Source organism: Diceros bicornis, chromosome 36, assembly GCF_020826845.1.
Source record: "Diceros bicornis minor isolate mBicDic1 chromosome 36, mDicBic1.mat.cur, whole genome shotgun sequence".
NCBI classification, from domain to species: Eukaryota; Metazoa; Chordata; class Mammalia; order Perissodactyla; family Rhinocerotidae; genus Diceros; species Diceros bicornis.
This window is the reverse complement of record NC_080775.1, coordinates 2,992,731-3,020,158: the sequence shown is the minus strand read 5'-3', so window position 1 is coordinate 3,020,158 and position 27,428 is coordinate 2,992,731. Positions and strand designations below refer to the sequence as shown.

The following is a 27,428-nucleotide window of genomic DNA, read 5'->3' as shown; positions in this document are numbered from 1 at the left end:
GAAGCATTTTCTAGACACTGTTGTCACTGACTTTCTAGGATGTAGTCACTGCTTTCAGGGGCTTCTCTGGTGGTTTTGTTGCTTCTGAGTAAATAGACATTTTTGTTTCCTATAGCATTAAGGTTTTCCGGGTTTACCCTTAGTAATATAAGCATTTCACTTAGAGAACTTGAGAACAAGCACATAGAGAAGTGGGCTCTGAACCGCTCTCAAGTTTCAGATTCATAAATACCACCTTGCAGAACTAGGTATGTGCGCAAATGTTCGCTGTCAGTGGTTTCCAAGTTTAGGAATTGGGAGTTTAATTTGCCCACAGGAAATTGACACGCAGAACCTCAGAGCATGCATTTCCTCTCCCCACACCTGAGCCTGCTCCCCAGCCCAGGGTTCTCAATGCAGGAATGCTCCATTCCAGGGACCTCACAGTCACCCTGCTCACCGACTTCACGACCTCAGGGAGATGCCTGTGCAGTAGCCTCTGGACCTATCCTCGGTGAGATTGGGTAACCCTAAAATGCTACACCAGGTGAGAAGAGGAGCAGTCACTGGACAGCCCTGCACTTCGAGCGCCGCAGAACCTGACCCTCCCACATGATTTATTAAATAGCCTCTGGCATTGTTTGCTTTCTTTAAGCCAAAGCTGACACCACACAGTCCCAGGGAAGTAATAAAACCGAAAGCCACAGCAGGACAAAGCAAGTCCTCCAGAGAGAGCCTGTTATCTCACGGTAAATTAGTGACTTATTTAGCTCCGAGGTGATAACAGCGGGAGGGGCGGAGGCAGGGAGGGAGAGGATCAGTACTGCCATTTGAACACTGAAATATTAACTGTAACTCGATGGTCTGAAGCCAAGAGCACTGTGAGGATCAAGTCGCAGGTCACAGGGGAGGAGCTTATCGCAGGATCTGGACTGAGCAGGCACTCCATAAGAGAACGCCGGGGCTGTGATTGGGATTTTTCATTATTCCAGGTGTGGACCAGCGACGTCCTCACGAAAAGGAAGGGAATGCAGGGAGACCTCAGTCGAGCGCCTCTTGTGAATTAACTTAAGGAACTCAACCAACTGGCAAATGTGTGTGCACGTTAGTGGGAGGGCCAGGCCTGGCCGAGTCTGGTGTAGACCACTCCACACCAGCACGCAGTGACACACTGAACCGCACACCCCAGCGTTGCTATGGCTCTTTCTAGACAGACATTCAGTGGTTCATAGCTCTGCCTTTAAGGAAGTGCAAATGCAGAAATACTTATGTGTAAAACCTCAAGGGATGAGACAATGCAAGGCCGGTGCCCTCCCTTGGCCTTCTCGGAACCGTTGTGGGGAGGTGGAGGCGGTGACAGGTGGGCTGAGAATGGGATGACAGAATCAAACATGTCCCCAAAGTCCACACCACATCCTAACCTGTCTCTGTCCATCAGGGAGCTTCCCCGTCCACCGCTGCCCACACACCCAAGAACACAGGCAGTGCCTAGACCATGAAATACCCACAGAGAAGACCCCTGTGTCGCCCTCCCTGGAGCCACAAGTCCACCCCAGAGAGAAGGTCGGTCTGCAGGGGGCGCCCACTGCTTCTGGGGAAAAATGCTTTCATGGCCCCCATTGGAAAAGGCGGGGGTTTGTTTTTTATATTTCTATTTGCTTTTTGCCACAAACGTGACATTTTTCACTTTAAAAAATTGTGAAAGCAGGCGGTTCATATCCAAGAAGAGAAATAATGAGCCCTATGGGAAACAGAGGGTTTCTGTTAGGAAGGGGAAAATGATAGCAATTGTCGGGGGAAGAGGGAGAATCTCCCTCTGCCCTTTTCCTTAAGGTTCTTCTGGCTGGCCAAGTAATTAACAAGACAGGTTAGCAGGAGAAAATAATACCAAGTTTAATTACATGTATACATGGGAGAAACTCCGAAATGAGCAACTCGTCCCTCTGTCTAAGCTGCTTGCTTAAGTATTGCAGCTAAAGGCGAGGAGCGTGTTGGGGGTGGGTAGTGGTCTGGGACTTCAGAGGCCAGGAAGACAATTCTTTTCAGGGTCATCTACAGATAACGTGGTCAGGGAGAGATAGAGTTTTTGATAAAAGAGGCTTGGTGCTTTTCCTATTGTAACCTCTATCCTACATTATCTTTATAGCCATCATGATAGAAGATCTGTTCCAGGAAGGAGCCACCATGTCAAATTCTTTGAGGTCAAATGTCCCTCAGAGAAAACAATCAAGGTAAAGAGATATATTTCAGGGTGGCCAAATCTTGATTTCCCACACAATCTATTAACTGACAATTACAGCTTGTTTATCCGTGTACTAAGTCAGGCCAGGAAGCCCCGGGCCCAGCCAGGTGCAGCTCAGATTGTGCCGGGTCATTCCAGCTCAGCAAGAAGTAGGTCCAGCCAGGAAGCCACTCCCTAGGCTCCTGTGACAGCCCAGACCCTCGGCCCTGGGCGCAGCAAGCCGGTGAAGACCAGCACATTGGCTCTAATGCCATTTACTCTTTTACAACATGACGCCCTGACGTACCCTAATGCATTTAGAGGGTGGTGTTCTTCGTAATAAAAAGATTAGCTGCTGCAACGTGAAGCCTTTCTTCAACGTGCAGAAGATGACAGAAATGAGCTCTGCTGATGTCTACAAATGGTGTGCATGAGCAGCGCCAAACTGTTAAGAGTTATTTAAAGAGGAAAGACTTTTAAGTTAGTCATATTTAAAGAGCTAGAATAAGAATGATTTTTTTTAAATCTGCAGAATAACCTTCTGCTAATAAGATTTTGAACCCATATATTACACTAAATACAACTAGCTATTTCTGCAGCCAAGATTGAGCAGCAGGTAACTTAGTGACTTTCCTCACCCTGTTTCTGATCCACCTAAACCCAGGGGTGCTCCACCCTGAGAACAGTCTTTTACAAAAGGCATGTAATGTACTTGCCCTCACCATCTCCAAGGAGCTAAAGGCACTTGTGAGTTTCTAAGGAAAAACCTTAGCCTAAAAGGAAAAAGAAAAACAAAAACAATTGGCTCACTACGTGGGAAGAACGGGTTAAACTGCACCCTGCCCCATCCTCCCCAGAATTGCGCCCAAGGGCTCAGCATGCGCCACACGTAGCCTGTCCCAGATTTCCAGCAGTCCCTGGAGCAGCCAGTCAGAACAGATCCAGTGCCAGACTTCTAGCAGAAATGCCAGTGTTTTCCGATCAATACACTTCCTGCTAAAGAAAAAACCAAAAACCCTTTATGTAAATAATTAACACTGACCTGTTTAACTGTTTTGGTGTGTTGGCAACCTTGAACGCTCTAGGTGGACTTAGAAACTACAAATGGACAGACATGTTGGAGAAATTACTGAATGATGCTTTAAAAAATAAAACTAAATGTCTTCTAAATTGGAGCCCAAAGAAGTCTAGGACGGTGGTCCCCAATGATGGTGAGTTTGCCCGCCAGGGCAATTGCCAACATTTGGAGACATTTTGGACTGTCATTGTGTGGGGAAGGGGGTGGTCCTGGGTTCTGGTGGGCAGAGGCAGGGATGCTGTAAACATCCTACACTGCACAGGACAGCCCCCACCCCATACCCCAAATCATCCAGCTGCCAATGTCAATAGTGCTGTGGTTAAGAAGGAAACCCTGTCGGTCAGGGCGTGACCCAGACAGCAGACCAAGGAACAGGTGGACGTCTACAGTCTGAGAAGGTCTATGGAGAAGTGAATTCAGTGGAGCACTCGAATTCTGTGCCTGGTGAAAACCAGTGGAGTCAAAGGAACGAAGATGGTCCCTGCCCAGCAGTCCAGCAGCCCCCGTACTGGTTCATGCTCAAAGCTCTTCCAAGTGCAGAAAAGGCAGATATGTTTTCCCTGGTCAGAAGACGAAACAGGATCAGAAGGGGAACGTATTTCTCCCCAGGCACTCAGCTACATATGTAGGTCCCCAAGAGCCTCCCCAAACCCTTGGGGTGAGAGATGTGCCAGACTTCAGAAGGTCTGGAGTTTTAAGAAGCAATATGGATGTTACAGCATATGTAAGCTGGCACAGTCACCCCATCTTAGGGACAGTCACACCAGGCTGGTGAGTAAGGATTACACATAGCCCCACCCAGGCTTTGTTGCCCAAATGAGTTAGGAAAAAACTGGCAGATTTTAGAGATTTGGGGGTTTCAGAATTGCAGATCAGGGTCATTACATCTGTAATGGAGAGATGACGATACCCCAAACGGACTCAATTCAGTTAGAGAATGCTGATTATTACCAGTGCAAAGTCCCGCGGGGCTGAGAACTGATGTTTCAAGGGACCCCCCAGGCGAAGCTAACACTGAGGACCCCCTTCTGTAGGGACATAAAGAGCGACCCCCTTCACTAGAATTTCTCTCCTTTTTTTGGAGGGGGGGAGGGCTGTCATGAGAAGCATCGTATCATCTCCAGACAGGGGATTTCCATTCAAATCTGTCCATCTCTAGGCTGTTCCCATTCCCCTCCAGAACCTAAGAACTTCAAAGTCCCAATCATTCCTAGTGCCGAGCCATAAACGCTGCGTTCAGCTACATGCCCTGAGATGCCCTCCATTGAAGATGCCAATTACCAATAAAGCAGTTACTAGGAAAATCAGAATCGTCCTGACACTGTCCCAACAAGGATTGTCCTTGGCATCTTCCTGACGGAGGGACCGCAGAATTTCCCTAAAGGACATGACATCTGTTCAGATTCAGGTCTCCTCACCGCCCACTGAAGGAAGCATTGGGAAGCAGAGCTCACACCAGCCGACCCTCCCCTCACCCCCCTTCAGAGAGGATGTGAAGAATCAGGAGTGAGACCCTCTTTACCCACAAGGGACGTGGGCTGCGGGGCCCATCTCTCCTAGTTGACAATGTAGAGAGAAATCAGGCTGCCCAATGGCAAGATGCCTCCACAGGAAGCCTGAATGTTCTAGGCTCTTGCTGCATTCCATCCCAATTCCTTAGTTTTGAAACTAAGTCTGGTAGGTATAGGTCTGAATACATCTAAATATCCTCAGAATACAAACAGACAACTACAGAATACGGTACCAATGAAAAAACCCGAAAAACAAAAACCCACAGCAAAACCCTCAAATCTGAGAAGGATGACTTAACGCTGACCAGTTACTATGTCAGTTTCAATACCCACAGATTCAACACGCAAAGCTACTAGCGTCACCCCACCCTTCCCCAACTAATGACATTCACAGCAGACTCCAGCTTCGGCCCTTGGGTTAACGCAGGGTTTCTCGGCCTTGGCACTACCGATACTTGGGGCCCATACTGCCTTGTTGTGGGGCTGCCCTGTGCGTTGTAGGATGCTGAGCAGTATCCCTGGCCTCCTCCCACCCCTCATAATGGGACAACTGTCTCCAGACATTGGCAGGTGTCCTTGGGGGTGAGACGCCCCCATCACTGGTTTGATGGGGGATCTGAGCTCTCTTCCCAGCCCTGCCAGTGACAAGTAGGGGCATGGAGAAAGTGAACTGACCATGAGGACAGTCAGTTTCCTTGACTATGAAATAACTGAAATGACTTCCTTCCCTTCCCTCCCCGCAGTGCAGGGCCACCGTGAAGATCACGACAAGTGGCGCAAGTCCAGCTCCCACACCTGCAACATCACCAGTGAGGCGACGAGGACCACAGGGGGCCAGCGAAACCAAAAGGTCTCCTGAGGGAACATGCTGGAAACCACAGTCTAATGAATTCGTCTTCAGCGAACCTGAAAACATTTTGTTAATTATTACAGGAAAACCCGACCTGAGGGCGCTCCGACCCCCAAAGGTTTTCAAAACCACGTTCACGTCTTAGGAACTGCTGTCATGCAGGGTGTGGTGTCTCCCCTCAAGCTCTAAGACAGAGTGTAAACCTCTCCCAAAAGTGAAATTAAAAGGCAGAGGAAACTGTGCATGCACGCACACTCCTCAGCAGCAGGAAAAAGGAGACTTTTAGTCATCTGTGTGCAAACTCCAGCATCAAAGGTGGGGAGGAGGCAGAGCCGCAAGCGCGCACTGCGTCTAATGCGCTCATTCCGTGCCAGCGAACGCCGCCGGCCGAGGGCGAGGCCCAGGACGGACATTCACAAGGGCAATTTCACCCTAAAAACGCCAAATAGAAAATGACGAAACAGGAGTCTGGAAAGGCTCTGATTAGACCCATCGTGTAACCATGCCCAAATCAGATAACCCCAGAACCACAGTTTACAAAAGCAAACCGAAACACAGGAAAAAACAGCTTTCCAGCAACTGATAAATCAATGGTTATTCGGACCAATGAGCAAAGACTTCGAAGAGCCACTTCACAAAAAGAGAAAATGACATAGCGATAAACAGACCCAGGGACCTGAGCCAGCTCTAGGGAGTCGGATGAGGGCTGCACGCAGGACCAGAGGGATCTGGTGCCACTTCTGTGCTCAGCGTGGGGGTGGGGGGTGGGTTGGAACGGGTTTTAGAAATCTCTTTGGCAAGACACATCCAGACCCATTATAATGACCTTCCCTTTTGACTCCGTGTCAAATGCCGTGTCTTGGGATACAAAGCATTGAATAGCTTCAAATAGTAATACAGGTCTTGCTGTGCTGTGATAGTTTGAAAATGTGGAGAGACCTAACTAGTCCGGTGGTATGGGAACACAATGATCGAATAAAGAGTCGAGGAAATGACGAGACATCGATGCGATGGAATATTACGTAGACGTTTAAAGCCACAGTTGTGGAAGGTATGTAAGGAATAGAAAGCAGCCATACTGTAACAGTAGAAAATATACTATACAAAATATATTTGCTATAATGTTAACAATGTACATATTTCCTTCCGGTCCTTCACAAACATAATACTGGGAGGAATCAGAATAAAATACAAACATTGATTTTGGAGGAATTAAGCCATTTAAAAAAACATTCTCTTCTTTCTGTTTTTTAAGCTTTATTATGTTTTGTAAATTTTAAGACTAAATGCACATTATTTTTTTCTAATAGTTTTTGAAATAATCATGTGGTCCAAAGTATATTGGTGCCTTCCCTCCAAACACTACTTACTTCTAAGTTGCCAGGACCTCAAAGGCAGGAGACAATGGGCCATCTCTGCTGTCTGAATTCAGACTCTTCATTTTGAAGTTAACGCATAAACAGATGTTAGGGAGCTGGTCTGGGTTTTACATTAATGATGAAAAGCTCAAAGTGGTCACCTTTTCCCATCTATCTTAATGTTTATTTAAATTCAGCCCCCATTTTAAATGAATATATAACTTCCACAAGGAATGAGAACTACAAACAAATACAAACAGTTTGAGATCATTAATCTACAAGACCAGTAGGTTGATATCAAAGTGGCATTTTGTGCCCCATCTCATCTCCTTTCTCCCCTCACTCCCCAACACAAATCTCACAGATCTGCATCTACACCAGGGAGCTCTACCTCAGACATAACCTGCCCCCCGAGAGGCTCTCGTGGCACCTGGGAACCTCTTGGCTGTGGTCAGCAGGAGCCAGGCAGGTGTGAGAGCTCTGAGCAGATGTGAGCACTCGGGGCAGATGTGAGCGCCCCGCGAAGCTGTGAGAGCCCTGGGCAGGTGTGAGAGCCCCGGGCAGGTGTGAGCTCTGAGCAGGTGTGAATGCCCAGGCAGATGTGAGAGCTCTGATCAGGTGTGAGCACCCTGGGCAGGTGTGAGAGCCCTGGGCAGGTGTGAGAGCTCTGAGCAGGTATGAGAGCTCTGAGCAGGTGTGAGTGCCTTGGGCAGGTGTGAGGCATGAATTCCCAAGAGCAGAGAAGACACACGTGTGGCGAGCACTGACCTCATAGATAAAGTACACTTTGGCCCCCACGTATATCCCCATGCGCACGACGGCACGGACAGCGGCGTTCATACCTGTGAAAAGAACAGGGACAGGAGTTACTTATCAGACCGCGGCGATTCTAGCGCTGCCATCTAACTGCGACGGTAGGCAAACCCGCCTGACCTCTCAGAAGGTACCTCCATGAGAAATGGGCACAACACATCCCTCCAGGATTAGTGTCAGGGGTGGGAGAAATGACAGACACAAAGCAGGGAGTCCAGCATTTTGTGGCTCCATCCGTGAGGAACATCATCATACAAGAGCCAGGAGCGCTGTTAGTTTAGAATATGGAAATATGAGCCCCCTTGATTCCCTATGAATCTGTAAGCAACTCCATTCAGTTGCAAAACAACATAGAGGCTAGAAAGCCAAAATCAAAGAAAACAATGCTGAAAAGGACCATTGGTCTCTGACTGAGAAGGAGATGAAAAATAGATTATTTCACTACCAGCTATCAGTGTAAAAAGAAATTTTAGTCAATGGCCTTAAACACAAAACAAGTCATGCACTTTTATGAAAAGAAAAATTAAATTAAACCAGTATACTATAAATAACACCTAATCAAGATAAATCTAGGACATTTTCCACACTTTCCCAGAGGGCTGTACTTGACATCGAAAGCAGCTTTGTGCAACGTATGTTACATAAATCTGTCATGCTCCACTTGGCTTCCCACGGATACTCCACCTTAGAGCAGCCGTCTGTGCATGGAACCACTGTCTGGACCTAAGGGAACAGGTCGAGATTTCACATCTGCACAATCCTGCATCACCATCTTAGCTGATGCGCCAAGGCCATCAGGGGAGGAGTGACAGAGAATGAGGGCAGTTCCTTTGGGAAATGACCAGTCCTGGGCCTCAGAATGACCAGCGCCTGGGAGTCCAGGCTGGCTGCTCCTCAACAGCTGACAGTGCCAATCCATCTCCTTCATAACGTTGAATTCTGGAAACAAATGTCAGGAAGACAGATGCAGGAGAACGTGGACCCCGAAGTGACACTTCTGGGGAATGAAGACACAATGGAGGGCACTGTCGCTCCAGGAGCACACTCGACCAGGAGACGGGATGGGTACATATTTGTATGGCAAACTCACTCACAAGATGGTTAAAAATTTCTCAAATTTTGTTGAGCCAGGCCTGAAATGCTAGAATAAGACCGTTGCCTTTGCAAGGTGACAGTTTTGAAAGGCTACAATGTTCACGTAGCTGACAAAGCTTGGGAGAATGCGTCTTGGAAATAAATCCATGTTTAATATCTAACACCTACGTACATGTGGACATACATACATATATATATATGTGTATATTATATATTTGTGTATATTATATATATATTATACATATATTATATATATAATATATATTTGTGTATATTATATATATTATATATGTGTATTATATATATTTTAATGACCTACTGATTAATTGTGGTTGTCTCTCAAGAACCTCACTGACTATTTGAAGAAGCATAAATTATTTTTCCCTCATCATTTCTCCTCCTTTCCCCGTGTTCCCTCTCTTGCTGAGCAGCACGACTTTCTTCCCTGTTGCTGAAGCTGGATACTGCTAACACCCTCGACAGCTCCTGCCCGTAATGCTGACGTTTCTCCCAACATTCCCTGAATCCCGGAGCCTCCCTCTAACAGTATCCACTCCACGGCCAGAATGAGTAAAACAGCTGCTCCTCTTTTGTTTGTTATTATACAAGTAATTTATAAATATATTCTTCTTGTTAAAAAAAATTACAGATTCTGGAAAAGGCACAACTGTACAGTACTTTTTACTGGACAGTAAGAAGATCAGTGGTTCGGGGGCTGGGCCCGTGGCATAGTGGTTAAGTTCTCGTGCTCTCCTTCAGCATCCCGCGGTTATCGGGTTCGGATCCTGGGCACGGACCTACCCACCGCTCATCGAGCCACACTGCAGCAGCATCCCGCATATAAAGTAGAGGAAGATTGGCACAGATGTTAGCTCAGCAACAAGCTTCCTCATGAAAAAAAAAAAAAAAAGATCAGGAATTGGGGGAGGGATGAATAGGTGGAGAACAGAGGATTTTTAGGGCAGAGAAAATACTGTGTGACACTATCATGGTGAATCCATGTCATTACACATTTGTCCAAACCCATAGGATGTACAACACCACGAGTGAACCCTGATGTCAACTATGGACTCTGGGTGATGATGACATGTCAATGTGGGTTCATCTACCATCTGATGGGGGATGTTGACAGTGGGGAGACTATGCATGTGGGGGGTCAGGGGTGTATGGGAATCTCTGTACTTTACTCTCAATTTTGCTGTGAACCTAAAACTGCTCTAAAAAATAGTCTTAAAGAAACAATTACAGAGAAGGTAAAAGATGCCCTGGGTCCTTCCTTCCCCTGCCCTGCTTCTTCCGAGATGGCCGCACGAGCCCTCACAGAAAGCCTGGTATGATGCTGCTGCATTGTCGTCATGCCTGCATTGTGGCTGTAGCTTCACATTTTTTTTCAGGAGACGTTTTCTGTGCTGGCATCAACTTCTCTCTAAACTACGAACAAGCCCATGTTCCTCCCTAGAGTCCCCAGAGCCTGTACACATAAAACCAAACTCCTCAGGGAGAGACTTCCCACCATCAGGACTCTTCCTGCCTGCTCTCGGTCCCACCTGGAGGCTGGTCCTTGAACCTCATGCTGTTTCTATACTGCATGACCGGCAGCCCCCCCAGGAGCCTCAGAGCCCCCCCAGCGCCCCCTCTCACCCCCCCCCAGCGGGGTCCTACACCTCCAGGGAGATTTTCCAGCATTTCTCTCACTGGCTCCTCGTCTTCTGGAAGGGAAGGGCGGCCCCGCCCCCTTGTGCTCACACCTGTGGCGCTTGACAGCACCCGTGTGCTAACACCTGCATCTCCGTGACCAGGTCAGGTGTGCCGGCAGCCTTGACCCTTAGGCCTCAACTGGATGGATAAACGGGCTCCTCACGGTCCCCTCCCACAGACTCCGTGATCCTAGGACTTGATTCTACGGCGACTGTCATTGAGAAATTAGCCACCAAACGCTTAAACGGTACCAACAATTTGTTACCGAGAGATAGCCCTCCTCGCCCCCACCTCTCAATACCTCATCTCCAGGGGATCTTTCCTAAAGGCATGATCAAAGAGGACAAACTGGGGGGGGGTTTAGAAAGTGTAGGTGGGTAAGAAATGGCAGCAGGAATGAAACTGTGACAAGCAGGACATGACTCAGCGGTGACCCCAGGAGACCCAGCTCCGACCTCTGTCTGCCGGGTCTAAATACCTTCCCACCAGCCCCACTGCCTGAACCGGGGCTGACCTGTCCTCAAGGGCAGATGCCTCGTCACCCACAGCACTGGCTCCCCCTGGCAGGCAGCAGCAGGCCCAGGTGAGGCTCGCGGCCCCCGGCGGTTTCCCGGGTGGAGGAGAAGCCTGAGCACTGATTTCCCACCAAGCCCCCAGGGAAGCCACCGCACTCCGAGAAGCGGCCCCAAGCCTCCAGGGCTTCTATTCACTTGCCAGTTAGTGTCATTTCCCAAAACCAGCTGGCCTTTTCCCTACATCTGGGAGCCAGCAGCTCTGATCAGCCCGAGGGGAGGTACTTGGCTCATATCAGGAATAACCAAATAACTGGGGCGTCGGTGCCCTGAGCCCCTGAGCTGATGTTCACAGGAAGCCTGTGGGCCCTGGGTCCCCCTGGGGAGATGAGAAAGTCAGCTCTGAGGATAAACTGACAGCGGGGGAACAAAATGAGTACACGGCTCAGCTGGGGTGTACACCCTGGTCTGCATTTATTTGATTCTAACTGAAAAGACGTCCTAACTCCCTCTAGTAGGATGGCCGTGCGTGAGAATCACCAAAGGGGACGTGAAGACGAATGTCTGCCGAACCCCAGTTCCTGTCGGATTGTTTAGGGTGGGGCCTCCTTCTTTGTCAGCTCTCCAGCCGGACCCAACCTGCTGCCTCGGGCGGCCGGGCAGGTGGCCACCTTCCCAGGAAGGGGCCCTGGAGGGCAAAAACCAAGGAAAGCAGAAGCCAGCATTTACCCATGGATGGCCTCTTTCACACACAGGACTGGGATCAAGACACAAGTCCTCTCGCTAGGGGTCTGCCTGTCTCCTGGGCACACAGTGCCCCCTTCCTTCGCCCTCCGTTCAGAATGTAGGGCAGTTTAGGGGCCGTTCACTGGACACTCCAACTGCTGTTCTTAGTAACAGTTCAGGGAGAGCCGGGTTCATTAGTTTTGCCTGTTTTTCTTTTGGTAGCCAGACCTGGGAATTAAAATAACTCTCATAATTATTTCTCTGGGAAAATGTAATCCTGCCACCAAGCAAGAACCTTACTATTTGGAAAGGAATCTCTTCATCATTTGCAACAATCTAAACTTAGGTTCTCAGGGAATGTACAGTCTCCTTAGGAGAGCCAAAAATAAACACACTTTGAAAAAACCAGGGAGAAGTGGCAAATGTATAATTACTCCAGGTGCAGTAGAAAGAAGAGATTGTTACATTGTTTCCTCAAAGTTACATTTTCTAAAATAGCTTCTTCCTAAACTCTCATGCAGGTGAGAGAGTCAGTAAAATCATTTCTTCCTTGGAGTCAGGAGTGCAGCGGACTTATCCATTTCCAAATGTTTCCTAAGATTCTGTTCAGATAGAACTTAAGCTTCAAGTAATTTCCGAGAATCAAGGCATGTCTTGATTATAATAAAATAACTGGGGTTCATCCTTTCATTTCCTACGTGCTCTGAAGAGGATGGTGGATCCCCTGACTTAACCATTCTGACGGCCTTGAGCCTTTGTTCCGCACATTACTCAGCACTCATCACCACTCCCTTCCTAGTCTCAATATTTAAATTCGCTTTTGAAAAATAAAGTCAGGATGCTCAGTCCTCTTACTGGTTTCTCCCTGAATTCACGTAGTTTTCGTCTTTGTACTAAGGCAAAGATGTTAAAATGTGTCAGAAAATGGACTAGAAACACACTTTTCTTGCTACTAAAGTTCTCCATAAAGCGTCTGCATTTAATAACTTGGGTATGGGAGGAAAATACCCTAAGGGGAATTGTGTCACTGTGAATCACAGTCATCAACCCGGGAGCTTCCCTGCATCCTGCATTATTACCCCAATCGCCAAGTCTTGTATTAAGTCAGTGGAAAACTTGAGGTAAATCTGTGAGGGGTCTTCATTCATTCATTCATCCATCCATCCACCCATCCAATACACGTGGGTATTGGATAGTGCTTATTCTCCAGGCATTGTTGGGCATGCCATTGAGAAACGAGGGGAAGATCCCGGCCCCGGTGGGGCTTGTTCCAGCCAGTAAACAATAACATGATAAACAACCAGATTACACCAGTAGGGAAGGTGGTTAAGTGCTAAGGAGAATAAGAAGAGCTGGCTGGGGGACTCTAGTGTGGGGTGTGGAGAGGGGCTCCATTGTCCATTGGGAGCTAGAGCAGGCCTCCTTGAGAAGCGCTGTGGGAGAGAAGATGACAGAAGCCAGCCAAGTGGACATCTGGAAAAGCGCTCTCCAGCCACGCCAAGGGCCACGCGGGAGCGGGCTTGCCACATGCCGCGTCCCAGTGTCCACTGCAGACACCGAGCCCACAGCCAGCAGTCCCCTGCTTGTCATTTAAACTTCAACATGAGCACTCAGTAGGGGCCCCCAAAATAGGAGCAGCGACATGCTACCCCTCTCTCTAGAACCCCCGTGTCCACTGGGATAGACACTGGCCACATTGAGATGTGCTTCGTCAGATACAAGGGATTTCAAAGCCTCAGCATGGAAAAAAAGAATGTAAGATAGCTCATTAATATTGATAATGGATTGAAATACTGGGTTGAATAAAATACACGCTTAGAATTAATTTCACCTGTTTCTTTTATTCTTTAAAGTGGCGACTAGAGACTTTAATTTACATACCAAACAGAGACTGCCCACGCCAGGCCTCATTTCTACTGCACAGCGCTCTGGAATCTCCTCTTTAACACTTAACCTAGTGTGTATATCGTGCCACACGGATCAGTACACAGCTCCTCATGAAATGCGATGAATATCCATTCCATGTACCTAAGCCAGCTAATTTCCTGCTGATGGTTTTTCGCTGGTTTTCCCATTGCTCACCAGTGTAAGCACTGTTATAAAGAATATCCTTTTACCCACCTCCCTGCCTCCACCTCTGCTCCTATATGACGCCTTTCTTTCTGCTTCAGAGACAAGCTCCTCTCTGGGGCCAAACCTCTGCCTACAAAACCCACCCCACACCCTGGCACACTCAAGCCCCTAGGTCCGTGCCATGGGGCATCCTGCCACATGCCCAGCTCCACCTCTGCAATCCTGCTCCTCAAAGACCCTAAACTTGGGCTCACCCTTCCTCCAATCCACAAAGACGCCCTTATCAGAGCAGCCAGTGCCTCCAGGTGGCCTTCCGGCTCCCACAGGTACATCCAAACTCCTCGCTGCCTGTCCCTCCCAGGATCACCTGTCTGCCCTGGCCTCCCTCGCCAGCCCCCCGCAGGCTCCCACTTCTGCCCCCTAGGCTGCTCCCTGCTGGCTCACACATACCCCCCCACAACCGAGTTAGGTGAGGGGCCTTGATCACAGGCTGCCCTGGGCCCTCCAGAAGACCGGGGTCTTTTCCCAGGTCTGGCTTCCTTCCAGCACTCAGGATGCACGTTTCTCTGCTCCCAGCCCCCGACAGTACCACGGTGCCGGCTCCCTGAGAGAGGGGCTCCATCCGTCACCTAGGGCACGCCGTGGTTAATGTGTGGAATGACTGCATGGTAATGTTAGACCAGAGCTGAACGAATAAGGAGGAGGGGCTACATGAGGTCACCTGCACCATCCTTCTACCTCTCTCTAATCCAAAGAAATCTCCGCCCAGACCACTCACACACACATTTCTCTATAAGTGGTCCTATGTTAATCAACCTTCCCAGGCAAATCTTCATCATGGTCAGAAAACCACCATATAACATGGCTGGGATGGTCTGAGCTGCCTGGTTTCAAACCGCCCTGTGGCCCCAGGACCCAAGCACGGCCTCAGCCAGCCAGAGGGACCAGCAGCTCCGGTGCAATTGCCCGGCCTCCCCTAGACCTGCAAAACCGCAGTCTGCATCTCAGCAAGACCCTCAGGTGGCTCTTGTGCATCCAAGATGGAAAAGGATGCTGAACCCTCAGGAGCAGTAGGGAGGACGGGGGCCCAGAGCCCTGCCCCGCATCCTTGGTCATTGAAGAGAAGGGCTGGGGAAGGGAGACAAGGGTTGAGTGATTCCACTTCCTTCATCTTGCAAATGAAATCCGAGGCCCTGTCTCATCTCTAGGAGCAGCAGACCAGGACCCGGGACCCATAAATAAGTCTCTGCATTCTCAGGATGCTGCTCCACCACCCCACCATCCGCTTTGCCGCATCTCCTCTTGATAAGAACCAGTACTGTCATTCTCGTGCTGGGCACACAGTGGTGGAGACGGGAATTAAGGAGCGGTGGGAGGTGTGAGGAAATGGGGCTTCCTGGTAGATACTTTGTAACAAATACAAATAGAGCACCATCCAAAGCCTGTTGAAAAGAGTAACTCGAAAAGCGACTGGGCCATTTTCTTAACATATGGCCATCTGTCCTTTATCCAAAGACATCTTTCTAACATAATTACAACTACAGTGGAGGTGCACTTGTGAGTCCTGATGATTTCCTGTAACATGTTGCTGCTCTATCCTCATATTTCTAATGGTAATTGCTTCTGACAGCCCGTCAGACGGGTAGAGCATATTTAGATGGCTCTAATTCTCCCTGATAAGAGGTCTGAGTCCTGTATCAAAGCTTCTGGTTTTCTGTAACCCAGGGGGAAGACAGGCTTTTTTTGAAAGAAGACAAAATGTCTAGCTTCCAAGTGTCATCTAAAAGCGTCACACAGGGGGCCGGCCTCGTGGCTTAGCAGTTAAGTGCGCGTGCTCCGCTACTGGCAGCCCGGGTTCGGATCCCAGGCAAGCACGGACGCACCGCTTCTCCGGCCATGCTGAGGCCGTGTCCCACATACAGCAACTAGAAGGATGTGAACTATGACATACAGCTATCTACTGGGGCTTTGGGGGAAAGAAAAAAAAAAAAGGAGGAGGATTGGCAATAGATGTTAGCTCAGAGCCGGTCTTACTCCGCAAAAAGAGGAGGATTAGCATAGATGTTAGCTCAGGGCTGATCTTCCTCACAAAATGAATAAATAAATAAATAAATAAATAAATAAATAAAGTATCACACAGCGGTACCTGCGTTTGTAAAAAATGATGCCACTGCCGAGATTTCCCATCGTACACATGGAGTTAACACTGTACCCCGACACCCTGCCTCCTAGACCCAATAATTGTTGCTAAATTAATGATTACACTGCAAACGGGAAAGAAGCCACTGCAGAAAATATATGCACAGAGCTCCAGGATGGTAAGGGGCCCCGGGCTGTGTGGGGCGAGATGCCCACTGCACTCAGATTCCCTTTGCATCTTACTGGGCTCTGACGCCAGCAGAGCCTTGGGTGGGCATGGAAGGAACCCTCGCAAGCAGGGCCTGAACTCGATGTTCAAGAAATACGTGTTCAATGAAGAACAACCTAGCGCCTGGGCCCAGTCGACCAGTACCTCACATTTCTGACCACGGCTTCAAAGTTCTAATCTTGAGACATCAATCCTCCCCAGACATTGCTCTGCAGATAAAAAGAGTGCTTTGATTACCAAAGGTTTAATTCATCGAAATGACTTAATGAGGGAAGCAGACAGCTAGAAATTCCTGTCACCCGCCACTTTGTGGAAGGAAGTGGTCCACTCTGCCTTAGGGACATTCCAGGGGGCAGACATTCAAGAGACATCTGAGTGTCTGTAAGTGCCATGCTCCGTGCTGGGCTCCAGAAGTGCACTGAAGGGACATGTGTCCTGGCAGCCCCATTCCCACTGCAGCCACGTGGACCGGCCCGGTCACTGAGTAGAACCTGGGATTCAGTTCATCTCAGAGCTCACTTGCTTGTGTGTGTACAATGGGGACAAGTTAATACATGGAAGCACTGGTGCCTGTCGCATGGCAAATGGTCACTAAATGTTATTCTTACCGTTAATGGAAAGACGTATACAGACTCAATGAATGTGAGCTTTCTGTAAATACTGGACTGATAGTTACCTTGCCATACGCAAAAAAGGACTCAGCTGCCACGTTCACGCTGCCCTTAGGGAGCACTGGATTTCTCAGCAGTCCCCCCTCCCAAGCCCACAATCTGTGTCTAAGACGATGAGTCATTTTTGGGGTGTGACACAGTCTTGCTTGGGGTGGGTACTGAGTCATGGTAAGTCTGTCCGTCCAGCAACGCTGAACTGATTTTAGGCTAAAGTGAAAATCAATTTAAATTTGCAGATACTCCTTGTGACAACAGAAGCAGCCCAAAAAATGAGAAAAATAATTAGTCTCAGAAATAGCCTTCCTTAACAGCCGGGGCTGGGGGAGTGAGGAATATAGATGGGGGTTTTCATTTTTTTTTTTTTTTGTAATTGTATAATATAAATCCTGTTGGCACACAAAGCACTCCACCACTTTGGTATCAGGCGCTCCATCGCTTCAGCCACCCTGATGTTATCCCTGTAAAAGGCATTTTCTGCTCCACTAACAAGCTGCTTAAGAACCATCTGTGTAATTCCAAGCGAGTTGGGCTTTACCATCTTTGAGCATTAACTGAACTTGACAACCTCGCCTGAGAAGGGCCCCTTGAGAGCACGGCCCACGGGAAAGTGTTTGGGATTGAGATCTCACAGAACGTGGCCACTGCCACTGCCAAAGAGAGTAACCTTAACTCAGTGACTTATCTCTCCGTGGGTCTCTCTCCCCACCTCCAAGAAGAAGACACATATCTCGGAGCGATGTAATTAGGCCTGGAGAGAAGAACCGTAAAGCTCCTGGCACGTAAAATGCCCCCCCTAGAGAGCAGCTCTAGTCATCATTACATGGAATTTTACCATAATTTCACATCTGATTAGAAAACCGCCCTGAAATTAAGACTTGGATATGTCCTCCTTACTCTTCAGCTATGAGCAAAATTCTCCTATCTCAGGGAAAATCAAGGACTGATATAATTTAGAGTCAAGATAAAATGGCAGAGGAATGGGGCGCCACAGACAGCATCTCTAGGAATAACCTACTCTAAGGCTCTGCACATCTGTGCTGTCAAGACCAGACCCTCTGAGGGCACCTTGAGGCGCTTTCTCGGAAAGAAAGGCATCCAGACACTCCAACAGGTCCGAGATGGTATGAAAACAGGAGATCACGCTTTGCATGAAGTCCAAGGAGAAACAGTCACTGTCCTCAGCTCTGTGCAGGGAAAATGCCCAGACAACCCCACATGGGGGGCTCTCCCAGGGACAGCCCAGAGGTGCCAGTGGAGAGCATTGGCTGTCACACACAACGCCACTGCTGAGATAACAGCCATCTCCCACTGACCTGACACAACACCAACTAAGCAACCTTCTCATCGAATTTTGCTAAATTAATGATTAATCTCAAATTATCCTTTTCCACTGACGAGACGACTTGTGGACTTTCCGACCTCATTATTTATAACTGCTCACAAGAGGCAGAGTCAGGATAAGGAGCAGAGAAAATGCTGTCTGTCTGTTGCCCCGTTATCTCCAGTGCCTGTACACCAGCTACCAGGTAGTTGAGCAAACTTGGGAACGAGGGTTCAAAAGAACGATCCATACATATTTTTTTCAACAGTCATAGCCCCTTAATTGTAAAGTAACCTTGAAACTCTGACTTTGAAGCCTGGTGGTTTAAGAGACCAGTTCCTCTTCCTGTGCCAACGTGCTTTGCTCTCTCCGGCCCCAAGATAAGATTCACTGCAACTGCTTCCTAATTCGTGCTCGCCCACGTCTCTGCACGCACGTGCTTTTGAAGCCTTTGACTGGGAAATCACTCCAGCCCCGCCGCGACCCCACCCCGACCCCACCTGGCACTGTCTTCCGGGGTTCATTTCACGGGCTATGTCATCTATTTCGCTCTGCCATTTCCCCAGTTCCGCCTTTGCTGTATCACATTTTCTTTGTCTGCAATGTTTATATCGGGGGTCACTTTGCTAAAATACCAGTAGGAACAGCCCTGCTTCCCTGTAGGGCGAGAGCGGCGACTAGAGCCGTGATCTCTGCCTTCAAGACGACGGGGAGGGTCTCCGCGCCTCCTGCCCGCCGCGCGCCTGGCGCCCAGTGCCGAGGGTGCAGGGGAGGCTCCCGCCGGGGACCCACGCTCCAGGGACGCTGCGGTCCCGCGCCTCCTGCCCGCCAGGTGCCAGGTGTCCAGGACCGAGGGCGCAGGGAGCACGGGCGGCGACTGGCAAGGCATCACGTAGGCTCCCGCGGCGGGCGGGGCGGCGGCCACAGCGCCCCAACCTGCCGCCCCCGGCCGCCCGGCCGCGCCCCGCTCAAGGGCGAGGGGAAGGTCACTGGCAGGGGCATCGGGCGTGTCACCCGAGCATCTCTCCTCCGGGTGTGGCCTCTAAACATGTGAAAAGAAGGCATCAGGGCCTTTCAAATCCTCTGGGGGGCAGAGAGGAAAATAAAACCTAACCCCAGCTCGGGGACGCGTCTCCAGCCTGCGCGATCCTTAAGGCTCCAAGGACGCCTGGGAAGCGCCGATCTCCTTACTAGCGGTTGGCTCGCCCCACCCGGGTTTACCTGGGTCAGGAAACCCCACCGTCTGGGGACACGCGGCACCCACGTGCACCCAGCGCGACGGGCCCGGGGCGCAGCCGTGTCACCCTCCCCCCCTTAAATTTAAATATAGTCTTCGTGCGTCCGCGGGCCCCGGGCTTGAGTCCCCTGCTCCCCGAAATCAGCGTCCACATGGGGGGTGGGGGAAGCCTGGAGTCCGCGCCCCGGGCGCTGGTGACGTCCCGGAGTCCTCGCTTCCTGGTCCTTCCCATTCAAGGAGGCTGGCGGGGAGGGCCTAGTGACCCATTTTAGTTTTCGGTTTTGTCACGAGCCGGAAGGCGACAGGAGGTTAGACTGGTGGAAAACCTTTTTTAAAATCTCGGGCGGAAACGCGAGGCGGTGCTGGGCCGCCGAGCATCCCGGGCGGGGACCCCCGCGCTCACCCCGCCGCGTCGGGCAGTCAGCAATGGGGAGCCCCCCCCGCGCCACGCAGCGTCGTGAGTCCGCAGGACGCGCCGCGGGGACCCAGCCGTTTTTTCCACGACGTTGGGGGGTTGGGGGAACACGGAGCTAGGGTGGAGCTGGGGTGGGAGCCCTGGCAAGGGAGGCGGCCGCGCGGTAGCTAAGCCCCATCCTACGAATCGGATGAGGAATGCCCCCGAGGGCAGTCCAGGCGACCCCCTCGCCATTCTCAATTTAAAAAATAAACGTAGAGGTGGAAAATTGATCTTCCAGATGAAGGATCCTACTGCCTATGCCTCCCTCCTCCTGCTCCCGCAGTGGCTCCCGAGGCTGCACGGCCCGTTCTCGCCCCCGGAGGGTAGCCCTGCGGTTTCTGGGCGCAGGGGCTTCTCCCCGACTCTTCTCTTATCCCCGGGTACCCCCCCGGTACTCTTCTCCTCCTCGCTTCTCCCTGTTCCCCCATGGCTTGTTCCCGCTTGCCCCCGGTCCCTCATCTCTTCTCCCCGGTTCCCCCTCTTTTTTTTCCCGGCTCCCTTCATCCCTTCTCTCTGGTCCCCTCTCCTCATCCCGTCTCTCCGGGCCTCCCATCCCTTTCCCCTGGTTTTCCCCCTCCCCGTCCCTTCTCCCCGGTCCCCCTCCTCCGCCCCGGGCTCGGGGAGGCGGTCGCGCACCTTGGGCATCCCCGCCGCTGGTCAGCACGCCGATGGCTTTGCCGGCCCCGGAGAGGTGCTCCAGGAACTTTCGGAAGGCGCCCTTGGGGCTGGGGGAGACGTCGTGGTCGTCCATGGCGAGCCGGCAGGCGACAGCTCCGGGACGGACACTCAGCAGGCAGTGCGCTCCGCCCGGCCGCCGCCACTCGGAACCGCCGGCCCCGCCCGCTCGGCGCGCGCCAATGGGTGGCCGAGGGCGGGCTCCCGGCGCCGGGGCCTGCCGGGCGGGCGGGGCGGCGCGCGCCGCCGGGGGTGGGAGGATCAAAGCGGGGAGGAGCCCCGCAGGTGCGGGAGCCGGGCAGGTGGGAGGGGCATCACGATGGGGGAGCGCCGCAGGGGGAGGGGAAGCACCGCAGGTGGGCGGAGCATCATCGTTGGGACAGGATCACAGTAATTATGGGAGCGACGCAGGTGGGGGTAGGGGGCATCGTGGTGGGCGGAGCATGGCAGAGGGGGCGCCTCACGGGGTGGGGGGAGCACCGCAAGTGGGTGGGAGTCCGCGGGTGGGCGGAGCACCACAGGCGGGCGGGATCACAGCATTGGAGGGGAGTGCCGCAGGTGGGGGCGCAGGGCCAGTGGCGGTTGGGGCCCGAAGCCCAGCAGAGGCGCGCGCCCCGCTTTCCGCTGGATTCCTCCGGGGGTGGCGCTCGGAGCCGCGGGCGCCCCAGCTTCTCCTCCGGCTTCACCTGGGGCCTGAGGTCGGCAGGAAGGACACGCGAGCGGATCCTCGAGTTAGCGGGCAAACGTGGGCGTCGCTGGCCGGCGACGACGTAGCGCTGGTCCGTGTCCCCACAGGCGCTCCGGCGCGCCCTGGGCCCCGCCCCGCACGGGGAGGAGAAGGAACGTGAGCGTAGAGGCGACCCTAGCGACACCCTCGCGCCAGGCCTGGGTGCTGGGGAATCCAGTGGGGCGGGGGAAGGACAGGAAGGGTGGCGGGGCAGATAAGACCCAGCTTTTTACCTAGAGGAAACAGGGTAGTTCCTGAATTGTCAGCTCTCACAGCTCTGTAGGAAAACTCCAAAACCGAAACACCCGCATCCATGTGTTGAGTGACTGGTGAACAGCAGAATTTTCCGGAGCTTCTCCTAGTGCCAGTCACCTGCTGCCGGAGGATCCCCCTCCGGCACGCAGCTTTTGTAGTTGGGGTACGGTTACCCCAAGAAAAGTGTGATAAACGGCCCCATCGGCGGTTCATGGTGGCGATGGCACAGCGCCGGACCCTACCAGATGCGCAATAAATGTTTTTCGAGTGGATACGAGAGGGAAAAAGAGACCAAGAAAAGGCTTGTTCTGTCAACCTAGAGAGGTCTCTAATAGCAGCACAAAGGATCCCTTTACTGTAGGGCAACCCCAGACAGATTTAGGTTGGATGCTTGCCTCGTACCAGCTCTGCCTCATCCTCCTGCTCATCTCTCTGAGCATCAAAAATTCATCGAAAAAGAGAAAAAAACGCCTGCTGCGGACAAGGCTGGAGAGCTGGTCCCTGCCCACGGCCGGCGTTAATGGAGCAACTTCCACACCGCATGGTCGTCTGAATCACCCGGCCTGCTTTTTCCCGCTCCACCAGAACCGCTGAAGTCCAGTTTCCGGGAGTGCTGCCAGGGAATATGTATTTTTAACGAGCTCCCAGCTCATTCTGATGGCTGCAGAGTCTGAAAGCAACTGCTCTCTAATGGATGGAGCCTGGGCCAGTGATGCTGAAAAGAAGACTGGGCGATCCGGAGATGGACCGTGCGTGCCCTTCACTCTCCCAGTAAAGGAGAATGGAGCCATCATCTGGACCTCCACCCAGTGGCCTCGTAGCCCACAGCCCGGGATTTGTGTTCTAGAATCATCCACCCCTTCCTAGAGCATCCTACACTTTAAAAATTGGGTGCACACTGAATTTTATCTTAGCTAAAAGACTTTTATCATCTTATAAAATTAATATTTTTGTAATTCAGAGTTAGAAGATTGGTCATTTGTCACTGAATTGTCTGTAATACAGAAAACAATAGATACAACCTAAGAGTCCAAACACGACATCCGGTTAAGTAAATTAGGGTAAAAATAGACACTGGAATAGTTTTCCATTGCTGTTACGGTTATGAAGATAAGTGTCTGCTGACACAGAGATATGTCCAGGGTATGTTAACCAGAGGCAAGGTTAGAAATAGTGCATGTGTGCATATATATGTAAAACTACATATTTTTATTTTCTTTCTTTTGCTCTTTATGGATATTGTCTTTTCCTCCAATGAACAAGTATTGCTTTTGGGATAAAAATATTGTAGTTAACTAAAAACAATAAAGTGTAGAGTTGTCAGACCCCCAAGGTTACAGCTGTTTTGCAAGAGCTTAGGTCTTTCTGTGCAGAGTTGAAGTTCCGGTAGGTTGTTCATCAGCCTTCTCCAGCCATGCTCATGAGCTCTGACCCACTGCTCCGGGGAAAATATATAGATAACTACAGCTCATATGGAAAGACACAGCCTTCTCTCCTTTCTCTTTCTTTTGCAATACTTCAACTGGAGTTATTTTTTTTTTTTCATAACTTCGGCCTGAGAAGAGAATTCTCTGACACAGGAGGGGAAAATTGCATGCCATATTGACTGTACAGCTTACCTCCAGCAGGACGTGACATGTACATTAGTTCTTTATTGCTGCCTAACAAATTTCCCCCAAATTTTGTGGCTTGTACCAACACACACTCATATCACAGGAAAATTATCCCAGGGGTCGAGAATCTAGGCAGGCTTTGCTGGGCCCTCTGCTCAGGGTCTCTCAAGCTGCAACACATTGTCTGCCCAGGGTCTGAAGTCTCATCTGAAGGCTGAACAGGGGAAGGAGCGGCTTCTGCGACACTCCACGTTGTCAGCAGATTCATTACCCGGAGGGCTGGAGGACAGAGGGCCTCCGTCCTTCACGGGCTGTGGGCTTTAACTCTGCCCTCATCTGGACAATTTCCTTCCGTTCCAACCATTGAGCTAACTTTGAGCTAAGCTGCAACCACAGCTGCACAATCATCTGCCGTTTTCCTCAGGCTCCCCTTCCCTCTCCTTCTTTCCTACGTTTTGGAAAGTCCAAGAATGAATGAAATTATTCACTAAACCAGGAAACGCTGCCTTCGACCCCTGCCTCCCCTCGCCAGTTTTCTTTCAGTTTCCTTTTGTCTAAATTTAGGAATAATTCTGCTCTATCTCTAGCAGCTAAAGTTTAAATTATATATAAAACAGCTGGATGCTTTCCAGGACCTGGATGCAGAATCACGTTGTCCTGAACCAATTAGAGTGAATGTCTAGACACTGGAGAACAACTGAAAGACATAATTCTGCAAAGTATGTGGCCACTAAGGGTTTTGACCCCTCTAGGAAGTTTCATCAGGGGTGTGAATTGGAGCCTCTCGCAGAACAACTTGATTTCCTCCTGAGTCTGTTGCTGTAAGTCGATTAATGGAGACTCCCTCCTGCTGCCCGCCCTTCCAGTGAGACAGGAAAGCAATCGTCATGCGTGTGAAGTGTGTGGTGACAAGTGGAAGAAATTCATTTGTTCTTTCAGAGGAACCCCATCTGAGCAGTTCCATAACTGCTAGTGTGACTTCAGAAAAAAGACAGAAAGAGACATCCCTCACCATCGAAAAATAAGTTATAGGAATTCCCCAGTTAGAAAAAGAAATTGTGATTTTGGCAGTGTTGCCGTGTAATAATTAACTTCATGTGTCGACTTGACTGGGTCATGGGCTGCCCAGATATTTGCAAAATATTATTCTGGGCGTGTCTCTGAGGATGTGTCGGGATGAGGTTAGCGCTGGAATCAGTGGACTTGGTGAAGCAGACGCCCCTCCCCAGTGGGGGGGGGTGGGAGGCTCATCCAAGCCACTGAGACCTGAACAGGACAAAGAGGTGGAGGAAGGGAGGGTCTGCTCTCTCTGCTTGAGCTGGGACATCCGTCCTCTCCTGCCCTCTTGGCTCTTGGCCTTCAGGTTTGGACTGGCATTACGCCGCCGGCTGCCCAGGTCTCCAGCTCGCAGACGACACATCAGCCTCCGTAACTGCGTGAGCCAACGCCTCGTAATTAATCTCCCCATATATATAGGTATATGCCATTGGTTCTGCTGCTTCAGAGAACCTGACTAGTACGTACAGTCAGGTTAAATACGTTCTGTGTTTTAGTTGTGAAACACCAAATCTGAACACTGATTTGCATGTTACCTGCACGTAGACTGTGTCCCCGTTGGCATTTACAAGTTTGAACTTATAATGGCAGGTTCTGAAAGCTCCCTCGCTTCTCTATGAGGATTGAAGTGGTTCATGGCCGAGGCATTCGAGGAAACACCCCTGAAATAGCAGAAACCAAAGCTATAAACAGTAACGCTTCTTCAGTCTGCAAATCGACCATGCATGTGTCAGCGGCACATGGCAGCATCTAGCGGGAGGTTTTAATGTTTTTGGGTGTCAACTTTCTGAGATTCTGACATAAGCCACAGACCCCTTCCTCCACCCAAGAGTGCTTGTCTGCCTACACCACCAACAAAGAAAAAAGCCTTTGAAAATAATCACTCAACTTCTTCTTGTTTCTCGTTTTTTTCTGAACCGTATGGTGCTATTTCCTAGTACCTCTCCCTAAAACCTTCTCTTTGTTTGGATGTTTTTGGTTGCCATTTTACATGAGTTAACATTAAAATAGAACACAAAATATTACAGTGACTATAAATGAAGGGAAGATCAAAGACATTCCCTGCATGTTCTATCATCAATCTGAAACACTGTGGAACTGATTTCTCTCTATCGCCCCTTGCTCCTTAGAAAGCTGGGGGTCCCCTCCCTCACAGTCACAAGGAGAAGCTTCTAATTTGTCTTGCCTTGTGGCAGATAAAATGTTAAACAATGGGCATGCATTTCAAGCTTTCTCCTTCCATCCAAATGTTTGGTCCATTTTGTATTTCTCTTCCCCTGGGTTGGTGCCTCCTGTTTCCTGTATCCCAGAGATTTCTAGAAGAAAAAACCTTTAGGAAGCCCTGATTAACCCCATGTAGTCTGTCAGATCCAAGTACCCCATTGGTAGCAAGAAGGTGGCTCATGCCCGGAACCGGGGTGCTAAAGCTTTAGCCCAGCTCACGACCATTTCCTGGAAAAGCTTTCAGAACAGAGCCATTGACCTGAAGTGTCACAGCTTTTAAACTCCAGGCACAAGAGAACAGCTTCAAGACCTGCAATATTTTTCCTTCATTCCTTCCGATCTTGTCTAAGAACTTTAAATCTTCCACTCGGGTCCCATGCGTCTCTGCCCACCCCCCAACTAACTGGCTTTTGAATGGTCCCCAAGAAAAAAATGTCCTAAGATTACATGCAGTTGCCATACAAATCTTCCAAACTCAGAAAAAAAGAATATGATGAAATTCACAGGCCTTGGGGTCTTGAGCGAGCTGACTTTGCAGCCTCACTCAGTGTCCCCAGATCCACCCCAAGATTTCTCTCTGGTCTTTGCCTGCGATGCCCTCCCAGGCTGTCCAGGAACATCCCACTCTTCCTTCAGGGCACGGCTAAACACCTTCTGTGGCAGAGACAGATAGTTCAGGCCATTTCCCCCTCCCATCTAGCATGAGACCAGCAAAAGACTGTACTTCCCAGGCTCCTTTGCAGATGCATGTGGCCATGTGACTCTATTCTGGCCCAGGGGACAAAAGTGGAATTGTTGAGTAGGACTGCCAGAAAGTCTCCTTAAAAAGAGTCAAACCACCAGGTATAGCCTTTTCCCTCTTCCTGTGGCTTGGAATATAGATGTGATGGCAGGATCCAAGCCACCATGGTGGAGCATGAGGTGATGTAGAAGATATAGTCATCAATAAAGGTGGCAGAGGAAGCTATAGCAGAAGTTTGACTCTCTGAAAACTTTGTGGATCTGTGGCACAGCTGAGGATTGCCTATCTTCAGACTCCTTTGGTGGGAAAGGATAGACCTTTATATGGTCAAGACACTCTCAGTTTAAGTTTTCTGTTATCTGAGCTGAACCTAACCCCAACTGACACACACCTCCCCTTTTCTGACACCTTCTAATCTCTTAGCTAACTGTTCTCCCAGAAACTCCTAGATAGTGGAGGGGCTTTTAGCATCACATAACCCATCCTCCTCATTTGATATAAGAGGACATTAAGGCTGGGACGGGGAGGGGGAGTGGGCTGACCGAGGTCAAGCCTCGCCACCTTGTATCTGCTCCTTGCACTAGAGGGGGGGCTTTTGACAAGTGAGAAAATTGCTGTTCAGGCCTAGAATTGTATTACTCATGCCTCTAACCACTTATTGCCATCTGGGATTGCTTATGGAGACTGAAATTGAAGTTTACCACTGCTCAGTTCAAGATGTTCTCAACATAGCATGGAAAAAGAAGAAATCCAAATGCATGATGTGTGGATGGGGGTCAGTCCTTGTCCTGTAGAGCAGCCCACCCTCGGCCTGGAGGCTGTGATCCCGAAATGGAATTCTTCCCAAGGAAAGTCTTGTGTGATTGTTTCTGTGAGCAGTGATCTCTCCCTTCTCTGAACTCCTTACCATTGTGTGCCTGCTTGTTTCCTTTCCTGGTTTATCACAGTGTGACTCAGACAGAATTATTGATTCATGGGACTTGAAGCTGGTCCCGGAGGCACCTCGCCCTGCTGAGCTCTGATTTTGCTCAGAATCCCGTGGGCATGAAGGAGCCCACTGATAGACGGTCATTTAGTAATTGAACAAAACCGACGGGACGGCCTCCTCCCCCATATTAATACACGTGGGAGAAGAATGCAGAAAGCTCGTTATTTCATGGCTATGATT

General features: G+C 50.2%; 1 protein-coding gene across 2 annotated transcripts in view; it reads right to left on the bottom strand.

The window, feature by feature from the left end:
- PFKP (phosphofructokinase, platelet) overlaps positions 1–20,778 on the bottom strand; it is a 63,374-nt gene extending 42,596 nt beyond the window's left edge. The window contains exons 1-2 of one of the 2 annotated variants that reach the window (XM_058532346.1): positions 20,605–20,778; positions 7,766–7,839 (exon numbers count right to left, since the gene is read on the bottom strand). In XM_058532346.1, coding sequence (XP_058388329.1) covers positions 7,766–7,839; positions 20,605–20,719 — 189 coding nt within the window. In that variant the 5' untranslated portion in view covers positions 20,720–20,778. The remainder of the gene's footprint in view (positions 1–7,765; positions 7,840–20,604) is intronic. The other variant, XM_058532347.1, reaches the window with a different exon arrangement.
- Positions 20,779–27,428: the final 6,650 nt, after the last annotated feature.